Source organism: Eucalyptus grandis, chromosome 11, assembly GCF_016545825.1.
Source record: "Eucalyptus grandis isolate ANBG69807.140 chromosome 11, ASM1654582v1, whole genome shotgun sequence".
In the NCBI taxonomy this organism is placed as follows: domain Eukaryota; kingdom Viridiplantae; phylum Streptophyta; class Magnoliopsida; order Myrtales; family Myrtaceae; genus Eucalyptus; species Eucalyptus grandis.
In genome coordinates, this window is record NC_052622.1 from 2,286,575 (window position 1) to 2,297,498 (window position 10,924).

The window sequence follows — 10,924 nt, forward strand, 5'->3', positions numbered from 1 at the left end:
AATCATCCATAACCACTTCTGGATCTTCCTCATTACCAGCCAAGCTCTGATTTCTCACCGGAATCTAACTTCAATTTTTCGTACTTTTTGTTCCCTAACGCATATGTCATATTCCCTGTTTTTTTTTTCCCCCTCTTAACTTTGAAAATGGCCAATCACTTCTAAGTTCTCTTTATGGTATTCAGTCTTCAAGAAATTGCCAATTCAGCAGGCAATGCCTGCATGTACTCTCATCCAGGAAACAGATGAAAATTCTATCAAACATGAGAATGTTGCGGAATGCACCTTCCATGGTTCAAATCCTTACACCTCATGATTGCTTATTAAGTACATGGAAGGGTAGTGACTACTCATACAACAATTAAAATGGGAAGAAATGCATTATAAAAAAAAAAAAAGCCCTCAATCTATTGCACATATGCTAATTGAATCTTAAATATTTTAATTGTGTCAATTTAGTTTTAAACATTTTGACGATTTGTTAATGTAGTCCATCTAGCCAATTTTTACTAGAAATCACCGACATAGATATCGATCGTCCTGCATAGCATTGTTGGCTCTAATGTGAATAATTTTTTAATTTTTGATTTTTTTTATTACTTTATTTTTTTCCCCAACTGTGGGTTAGTGATATCGCTAGTTGACCCTCGCCAACCATACGCAAGTTTGCATGAGGATGCATTCTTTCCTTTCTTATTTTTCCCAATAGTGGGCCAACGAGGTTGTCCGACCATCGCTGGCCACAAGTGAGGTTGGCCAAGGGCCTCCACGCCCTTGGCTAGACCAAGTGTGGCTGACAACCTTACCGGCCCAAAGTTGAAAAAAATAAAAAGAAAAGAAGGAAAAAAATAATAAAAATACAAAAATGTAAAAAAAATATTTAAAATTTGTCCACGTCAATTGTGTCACGTGTAGCATAGTTAATTAGAACAATGTCAAAAAATTGGTTCGGACAGATTATATTGGGACATTGTCAACAAATTTAAGAGTCAATTAGTACAATTGGAATATTTAAAACTGAATTAACATAAATGGAATAAGCATAGAATAATTTTTAATACTTTTCCGGAGATGGGCCATCCAAAGAACCATTGGATTGGTATAAGCCGACTGTATGTGAAGAATTGAATGGAAGGAAAAGAGACAAGGGAACAAATGGAACAGCACATTAAAGAAAACACACTTCCTTTATGCCATTCCGGCTTTTAATTATCCCTCCAGATTTCCAAGCTCTTTTCTTTAGGAACAAAAAATAGATTAATATATAAAGAAATGAATCGGGTCCTGGTTTCTTGTGCTGAATGTGTTTTTCTATGCTTTCTTTTTTTTTCTGCTCCGTGTCCCCCCTGATATACAGATTCTACGTTGTTTTTCAGATAAGAAAGCGGCCAATTCCGACTCTCTTTATCACCTGTAATTGATTCTTGTGCTGGTTTCCTTTTTCATGCCGTTATGTTAACTTGTTAAGTGCACATCACATGCGTAGGAACATTCTGTAGAGTATATTCCTCCAGCTTTGTATGGCAGATGGTGGCTTGAGACTGAGGTGAAAGGTAACTCGATTCATGGTCTGAACAAGCCTGACTCAGCTTGAACATGATACCGATGTGCTGATTCTTGTACCATATTTCGTCGACCTAGTAAAAGGGTATGCAATCCTCCTAATACTTTCCTCTTTTGCATACACACACAAGTTCAAAATCATTCCAAGAGAATGCTTGCGAAGGTGTGCAATCCGCCAAGGTATATTAAGTGTTGGTGTTTTTTAATAGAATGGATGTTCAAAAAGTGAAATGAAGTTGTGTTGAATGTCATGTAGATCTCAAGCAAAAGACTCGAGACTGATTTAAAGAGAATTTTAAAAAGAGTGAGAAAAGCCATTGATATAATATAATCGACTTCAATATATATAAATTAGTTCACAGGCACCGTGCGTAACACACTATTAAAGGCTAGTTAAATAGAATGAGAAATCAAGAAGATGGTTCTACAGTTAAAGAAGGTGATAATTTCTTTAGTCAGGACATGAGGATTGAGAACAATGAAGATGGATATTCAGAGAAATTCTTCAGTGTCTTCAGGTCCTCACCCTTTTTTCTGAGAGATTCCACAATTTAGTTTCTAGTCAGAATGACAATTGACTAGCAGATAGCATGCATAAACAATGCAGAAACTTAGATCTGCATCAACCCTTGTAAATATGACTAGCCGAATCTACATTTGTGTCATGAAGCTTTTGTCTACATTTGCAGTAAACCACATCATCGCAAACCAAAAATCCATATATAATGGAGAATCATGGTTTCCTTGAGAAAATTTTCTAAAACCATATCTGGATTTCAAAAGTAAGCCCTTCAATTCACAGTGCAGCTACTTGACTGTCAGAATTAGCGACTGAATAACAATACAAGAACTATACATCAGTGATGACTTTAATTTCTCTAGATAGTTCTATTCAAAATGCTAGAGGAATTTGCTCGACTAATAAGAGAGAACATTTGTTAATGTTTGATCTGTACAGATGAAGTTGCCAGTCTGACATTTTTTCGGCCATAAGCCTAGTCTGACTTAATAGAGGAAATAAATCCTAATGGAAACTCACCTATAAGTGCATAATTTCTTGATGAAAAATCCCCTGGGAAATCCCATAAATTTTTCTTGGTTCTTCAGTTCTGTGAAAAATTATGTAAAAATTAGATATGATCCGAGGAATCCAGTTAACTCGCCATCTTCACAAAAAGTGAGGCTATCTTGTAAAGAGAGAGATTACCCTGACTCTCTATCCTTTGATCAGCTCAAGAAGCACATTGTTCAGTGGTCGTGAATTTCTCTGGCTTTATCACCCCAAACCAGCTTAGTCTGGCTCTCAGCATCATTTGTCACAAAGGAAAGTTTCTGCACTGAAATGAGCTATTTATTTGAAATTTTGGTAGAAAGCATTGGAAAGATCGAATAAGGAATTCAGACAAACCCGTCTTGCTCTTTTATCCACAGGAGTCCATGAAGGGACCAGAGATGCTGCCACTTTTCCATTCTTGAACGAACCAAATGATTGTGTGGATCTCTTCTGCCTCTTCTCTTCAGGTGTTTCTCTGACAGTGCTACCTCCTTGATACTTAAAAAATTCGAGAATTGATGGACTTCTTCTCTTTGTTGTATTTGATTTGGTCCGTGTATTGCCATAACAAGGAGATGCACTGGATGGAAGGGATTGCCGCCACAACTTGCTCTTTTCCCTGATTCTGTTCAGAAACTCAATTGTCCAGGGTGAACCTTTTTGCAAGTGGGGCATGTGAATGGCATTTCTAAGTGGTGTTCCATTATACCTTGCCCTGTTCTCCTGTACTGGTATACCATGTAAGTTCTCCATGGATCTCCCATCCAAAAACCCCTTAAAGAGTTTGTCCTGATTGTCGGTAGGCATTTTGTCATTTACTAGCTCCATAGATAAAAAGCAATCAGTTTCTTCCTGTAAACTTTGCCTTTGATGATTCCCAGGACTATGAATGAATGAAGTAGAATCACTCTCAGCAACTGTTGGGAAAGTCGGATAATTGTGTCGATCGAAGGAAAATCTACTTGCATGATTGGATCCACCTCTGGCATTGTTTTCCAGATCTGGCAATGAAAAGGAAAACTCCAAAGGATTAGCAATTGATGGATGGGTAAGGTTGATAGCTTCACCTTTAGTGTCCTCATGAACAATATCAGAGTTCTTGATATCCGTCCAATCGAAGGTGTCCGTTGTAGCTAGGTGTGCTCCTGTGTACCAATAAAGGAAATCATCATCAGGAGCTAGGCTTTGGTGCTCAGTCACATTAGAGGAGAAAACACCTTTCTTGATCCCAGAATCAAATCGATTGCCGACTCTAGAAGGATATGTGGTAGTTGACTCATCCATCCCTCTTTTTTGACCTAGGAAATGATCAACACGTGAATTGGGCTCTTTAAACTTGTTGTGTATCTCCTGATCTTTGAGTATTGTCGAATCATATAGATTTGTAAACCCAGGAAGTTTTGAGGAGCTTCTGTTACATAGTTTTGAAGGCTGAAAATGCAGCAGGTCGTCCACAGGTACATCACCTTTGTCAGGGTGCTTCTCGTACTTACATCTTTTCCCTCCAGAATCCAGCTTACTATGGCAGTGTTTAGAGTCAGGACCTGATGACACTGAAGAAGAGCAGTCTGTCATTATAGACCGAGAATCCTCACGTTCCCCAAATTGGCATAAAGCACTAAAAAGAGAAACACTTTCCTCAGGAACTTGATATTTTTGGACCGTGGTGACTCTGCATTCATGAGATAATTCAAAAAGTCACTGAGCATCCCTTCAGAAGACAGTATTGCGTGAGCTGATAGTGGATTGACAGAAGGAAATTTGGTCAGGAAAGATTCTGCCAGTGTCTCTGATTCAGGAAATTTAGTATAAAGACCCCTAATAATCCTAGTTTCCTTAGCAATAGATTTCAATATGATCTCATCAGTCAACTCAGGTGAAAAGGAGCAAAGGAGTTGTAAATCAATTCCCAGACTAGCTGCCGCAGCATAAAGTCCATCTGAAGATTCCATTACCGAAGCAAGAAAGCCAGATTCCCCCTCAAATATCTGGTAGAAATAATCAAGCATAAGATAATGAGAAAATCTTAAAATCACAGACCTGCTATAACTTCTTGTAAGGAATGACATAAGTTGCATGCTTTTGCCAACTTGGCTAAGCGAACTTTGCAAAAGAAGAAAAGTAATAGTATGAAAAGGGAGGAGCCCAATGCAAAAACCCATTAAGAGTAACAAATATACAGTTGTTTTATGCTTTCTATTGGCTTCATAACAATATGCACAGGGCACAGTATATTATAGCAAATCATCATCACACTGTGCTTGCATGCAGAAACAATTTAAGTTCATCTTCAGCATGACACAGAAAATCTCAAGTAAAAGCATGAGATGGAGCTGAAACAGCAGTTGTTACTGAAATATAAATGTAATCACTGCACATGTTTCTTTACAACTGCTAGACATTTTCCTACTTTAATTATCCAGAAAAATACAAAAATGAAAATTTTTGTCTCTAGAGGAAATAATTTTCCTTTTCAACCGGTTGAGAAAGGTCTAACAACAAGGAATAATGAATGATATTTACCAGAATGCATGCCCTAAAAGCAAAGCTCAAGTTCGTAAGAATATTTGCTGCTATATTCTCAATATGACAAGCTAACACTGAAGATCCTTCACTGAAACCAGAGGCTTTTCTGCCAATGTTCTTGTGAGTATACCACACCAGGCAAACTGCAGCACTGATTATAATATCAACTGGCAGGGTTGTATCACGCTCAATTACTTGAATTCCTTCTTTCTCCATAGCCAAAATCTTTTGATATGTACTTCTTCTGGACACCAACATTACTTCACTTGAATTTTGTGTGTTCACAATAACAACCGCATCAGGAAAAGAAACAAGCCCTAGCTCAGTATGGCCCGATCCTACAACAGGTGGGTCATAAGATGGATTTCCTGTCCCGGGGCTACCAATTGAAACCTTGCAAGTAATATCACCAGGAACCTTGACCACATGGATATTGTTCATTTCACCAGGAATCTTGCCTGCAGGTACACTATTTTCTTCAGCTCTATCTTTTGAAGGATTCAAGAAGAAGTCCAGGTCATGAAATGGTGACATGGATTTAAATAGTGACGAAGCCCTCTCATAATCATACTCAGAAACCAGTGTTTGACTTGCTGGCTTTTGGTATTCAGTATCAGTAGACATCCGGGAAGCAGCCTCAGTCAGATCCTCCCTCAGCAAAGAGACCCTGTCAGAAAGGATGTCCAATGGCCCACTGCCTTCTTCAAATTTAGGCCTGCTAGGATTGTGATCAAGAAGGATGAAGTCAAGAATGACTTTCCCATAATTGGCAATACTTAATTCGAAGTCAAAACTCCTGTTCAGCTCCCCTACCATATTGTGATAAAAGGAATTGATTGCAGAACTGCAGTTGTCTTCCTCCAATAGATACCAATTTAAATAGATCCCATCGGATGCCAATGGAGGCTGTGGCTTCAAATCAATCAGGGCTTCTGCAACAATTGCAGACAATGTTCCTAGTACAGAGTTGGGGAGAACTGGCACGGGCAGTGATTTGAACATCTCATCTACAAGAGCCAGTTCCCGACTGATTACCAATTCTTCATAATTCTCGAACTTCACCTTTTCCTGCAGCATTTCATTGCAGAACTCAGGTTCATGGACTTCTTTTAAGCTGAAGACCTCACTAAATAGAGCTGTCCCAATGTCAAGTATCTGAAAGTCCTCGAAGACAACTGGGCTAATTGACAAAAAATAATCTGTGTCTGATGGTCCCTTACAATGTGAGTTGCCTCGTGGACAAGGTCTTTCCAAAATGCTCACAAGATCCATTTCCAGAAAAGTGGTTCCTATTACAGAGTCAGATTCAAGGTAATCCTTAAACAGACAATGGTGTGAAGGAAATTCATAAAGGTCCTTCTCAAGCAAGTTCAAAATTTCTTTGGTGTCAAATGGAGAATCATCATTTTGACTTAGATATAATGGTTTGACTTTGTCAAGAAGCTTTACAAGCTCATATTGCACAGATGTGCTCGTCATAACTTCCAAACTAATCTCCTCCCCTTCTAAAAGAGGAAATTGGATACATGGGAAATCCGAATGGCCCACGGCATAAGCATCATCTTCCCAAAAGACAGCCTTCGGCTCTATGAGATACTGTATACTTGTGTCTCCAAATTTAGTGACCACTTCTTGAGCCTCCAAAATATAGTTCACTGAAAAGCTCAGCTTGGGTGCATCCTGTCAGTAAAAATATAGCGATAAGTATCTATCTTGAGTGAAAGCTTGTCATCAAGATCCATCTGCTAGCAAACCACCAAATGCCTTACAGTCTTGGACCAGAATCTTGTTTAATTCTGACAACCATTTGGCGAAACAATTGAAAGCAACCAGCTGTTGTGGTGTTGTGGCTGCCGATGGTTATCCTAGCAAATATCTAAATACAGACTTGGATGATAGTAGTGACTTTGCCTTCTTAAGGACAAGCAAGTGCTCAATCATCAATTAAGCGATGGACTATAATCATTTGGGAGGGTCTAACATTCATAAACTGGCTCAATATTTTTCATGTAGAAAGAGAAACATGTCCCAATATGTAACCAAAGGGTCACTCATCAAAGACTGATAAAAATGGATGTCCTTGATGAATCAGAGTTGCCACTTTTCTCTAGTTTTCTTAAATTATCTACTGGTCAAAACTAATGCTTGCTGTTTGAAGAACAAAGTTCAGCTTAAATGCAACAAGTTCCAGGGGAAAAATAACATGGAAGGATCTTAGGAACTAAGTTAAGCCTGGAATTTACCTCATTGTTTTCAACTTCAAGAACTTCAGAGAAGATGCCTACTGCTTCTTCCTCAAGCAAGTAAGAATTCTCCTGAGGATTACAATGAACAAAAATAGGACTGTGGCATCACACTTCTGGTATATTCATTGTAACTTGCTAACGATATTCAGCATACCAAGCAACTACCCAGCTCTGGTGTCTCAAGCTGGAATGCTGCCATGCCTTGTGCGCCCTTTTTCATTGACAAAGTTTTCACTGCTAATCTGATGGTTGCAGTAACATAACATCAGGAAGACAGAGACAAACTTTTCTGGAGTTCTGAAAAGATAAGAGTGAAAAAAAAATTTCTCTGGCATCAGTTCATACTTTGGAAAGTTCAGCTTCCCTAGCTGCAGGCTTACTAGTTGAACAGCAGCCCAACCTTTCCTTTGCTCCGGAGCTTAGCTCTGTTTCTTTCTGCAAGTAAGCAGGAACAATCCGCTTGACAGAACTCAACCAGGCAATACCAACTGCCAATAACTCTGCTAATTCACTGGCCAAAAGTGGATATAATGAAAGTACCAGAGCCAATAAGCTTTTCCTCGCTTATCATAATTTCCTAATTCTTCATTTTTCCAACCAAAAAGGAAAGGAACGTTGAACAAGGGAATACCAAAACCGACCGAAGTCAAACTTCTATGCCTCGTGGACGATGAACTGTCTTCATATTCACACAAGTTCAGAGCTAACCCTGACGCAAAATCTAAACAGGCAACGCCTTAGAGGGCGAGGATCGCACCAAATTCAAACTGAAATCCACAGATTAAAACAAGAGCTCGATCTCCAGGCGTTTTCCCAATCAATCACACGTCAAACTCAAACTCCTAATAGATTGCTCAACGTTTCCAGTTTCACCCTCACGCAGCTAACCAAAAGTGGCGAAGCATAACGAGCGATCACCGACTACTTTAAGCATCAAACACGGCCAAAGAGCGACATACCTCGACGCTTCCATTTACGCAACCTTCTCCGCTTCCGGCGTCATCGATGAACTGAGGAACGACGTCGGTCAGGAACCTCGAGAGGGCGGGGTCGATCTCCAGCCTGTGGAGCTCGAGGGAGACGCCGATCGCGGAGAGGGAGCCAGAGCAGAGGAGGTCCTGCTCCGAGGCGAGAGGGAGAGCCGAGGGGAGGCGAGGGACCGGGAGGTCCAGGAAGGTTAGGGTTTGGGCCGGAGACGACGACGGAGGCGGCGGCGGTGGCGGAGGAGGAGGCTCGGCGCTGAAGTAGTCGATGTTGAGGAAGCGAGTTCGCATCTTGTTTCTCAGGTTTGGGAGAGACGGAGGAGGAGAAGAGGGAGGGAGGTTTTAACGGACGGCTCGGAAGGAAGTTTTTGAATTTGGCGCCTCGGAGGTGGGGGGGCTTTATACTGGAAGGCGAGCCGCGAAGTTGGCCCCTGATTGAGTGGCTCACCGGGCACTACTTTTGAATAATCTTGAACTTCAATCTAATATTCAATATTTTCAAATTTTTAATTTAATGTGATCATTAAATTTTAACTTAATATGTAATATAATTATGGGACTTTTAGTCTATTCAAACCGTCCTTAAATTTTTTCTGTAAATATTCAATTTAATGAATTTATTATATTCATGGATTAAACGGAACAAATTTAAAATGGATAAATCATAATACAAATTGAACCAAAATTTAAGAATCATTTATGTAATTTGTTTTGCGTATAATTTTACTTTTGAGAAAAGTAATAAACATTTTTTGAATATTTGAACACTATAGGACTTTATAAGTCGGTTTTTAAATATTTTAAAAGGTTCCGAGCACTTCAAATCAACTAAAAGATAAACAATGCGTTTGGCAAGAAAAAAAATGAAAAGTTAAAAAGAACTAGTTATTTTTTATTCATTTCATCACTGTGCGACTTCTACTTCTAGAAACTTTAAGTTCATCTAGAGTCTTGATATGAACATTCAAATTTGATTATGTGACCAAATTACTACTTTTTTTTTTTTCTGAAAATGTTATTACCACTTCCCTTTTCTCATTTGGCATCTTGACTTTTGAGTTTCGTTTATTGAAGGGGGATTTGCTCGATTAGGCAAATCCAACATGCAAAGTCAAAAGTTTTAAGATTTGGATATACACAATAATAAATCGATGAAATTCGACAAACATATTAGGAATTTATCGTAAGAAAAGATGTTGAACTCAATTCAAGATTGAACAATAGTAGAAGTAAGTTATTCAATACCTTAATTTAATACATGCCATTCATCTAAATTTCAATAAGCTGCAACATGGAATTCTGATCTTGCATGAGCATACTATTAAAAACAAAACAAAACAAAAGAGAGAAAGGAAAATTCTAGGGATATGCAATTGACCAACGAGGATCACTCATTTTTTTTCTTCATTTATTCTCCACAACTTTTGCTTCTTCTTTTTTCTCCACTTGGGGCTCCTCCTTCTTTTCCTCTTTCTTGTCCTCTTTCTTCTCTTCCTTCTTCTCCTCTTTCTTCTCCTCCACCGCTGGTCCTACCGATATGATGTCCACCTTCCCCACTTTCTTCAGCTTCTTCACCACCGCCACCGTGTCCATCAGCCCTATCACCGTCAGCTTCTGATCCGTCAAATCCGCCGCTATCGAGTCCACCCCTTTCCTCGCAGCGCATAATGGAAAGCACCCGTCAGCCACATAAATTCATTAAATGACCAAGATGACAAAGTAAATCGGCCCCAGGATTTGCAGCAGCAGCAACTGATTCTCAAGTAATTATAAATCCTCGCGTGAGAGAATAGCTTGAAAATGAACAGATTAAGGGTTATGAATTATGATACCGAAAATATCAGCAGCAGCTTCGATGGCCTTCTGCTTCGTTTTGTCGTCTGCCATCGTCAACACCTTCAGTATCACCTTCTGCAGCAAAGAATTCAGAACAGGAAGGAAAAGATGGAGTTTAGAACAGTTGAATTTCGACGTTTCAAGATGCAGTCCTGTGAAGAAAACGAGATCATGCAGCTGAGCGTAAGAGAAATTTAACGTGGATGGAGAGAAATATAAGAAGCTAGAATGGACCTGAGCCATGAGGATTTGAAGCTTGGAGAGAGGGAACTCCGAAGGTGGGGAGGTGAGAGGTAGAGGTGGGAAGAGATTCTATGAGGCATATTATTATTTGAGCTTTATGTAGAGACGTGCGCAACGTCCAACTCGAGGTCGGTCGATCTTTCTGAAAAACGTTCGTGTCAAGCAAGGAATATAAGGCAAAAAGTGAACAGGTCACATCGGTCCTTTTTCCTTGGTCATGAAATTCTCAGGAATCACTAACACATGAAATCGACGGACTTACTAGCAAAAACTGAATGGAGACATCATCCCAGTTCAGGCGATTTTCCAATTCAAAAGAGGTAGCAATAACCCAAAATCCAAAATTATTGGGCAAGCGCATGCATTTATGTATATTGAATAATGTCTCGAATTATCACTTGAGCGAGTGTGTCCCAATGTTCCGCACGATTTCCTAGGAGGTGTTCCCTGGTCACAACTAGTGACGTTGATGG

At 39.4% G+C, this 10,924-nt stretch overlaps 2 protein-coding genes across 3 annotated transcripts; both read right to left on the reverse strand.

The window, feature by feature from the left end:
- Positions 1-2,202: 2,202 nt before the first annotated feature.
- LOC104429845 (protein SHORTAGE IN CHIASMATA 1-like) lies at positions 2,203-4,294 on the reverse strand. 2 transcript variants are annotated; one of them, XR_005547921.1, is made up of 3 exons: positions 2,972-4,294; positions 2,771-2,900; positions 2,203-2,672 (listed from the first exon to the last, which is right to left on the reverse strand). XR_005547921.1 is itself a non-coding variant. In XM_039305763.1 (3 exons), the coding sequence occupies exons 1-2, from the start codon at positions 4,190-4,192 to the stop codon at positions 2,812-2,814; spliced, it is 1,305 nt and encodes a 434-aa protein (XP_039161697.1). In that variant the 5' UTR covers positions 4,193-4,294; the 3' UTR covers positions 2,203-2,672; positions 2,771-2,811. The 2 variants fall into 2 exon arrangements, 1 of the variants encoding a protein (XP_039161697.1); XM_039305763.1 differs by having other exon boundaries at positions 2,771-2,895.
- A 5,297-nt stretch (positions 4,295-9,591) lies between these two features.
- Positions 9,592-10,516, reverse strand: LOC120290032 (heavy metal-associated isoprenylated plant protein 39-like). The gene is made up of 3 exons (XM_039305709.1): positions 10,443-10,516; positions 10,205-10,283; positions 9,592-10,021 (listed from the first exon to the last, which is right to left on the reverse strand). Exons 1-3 carry the CDS (start codon positions 10,449-10,451, stop codon positions 9,777-9,779), a joined length of 333 nt encoding a protein of 110 aa, XP_039161643.1. The 5' UTR covers positions 10,452-10,516; the 3' UTR covers positions 9,592-9,776.
- Between the last annotated feature and the right edge of the window lie 408 nt (positions 10,517-10,924).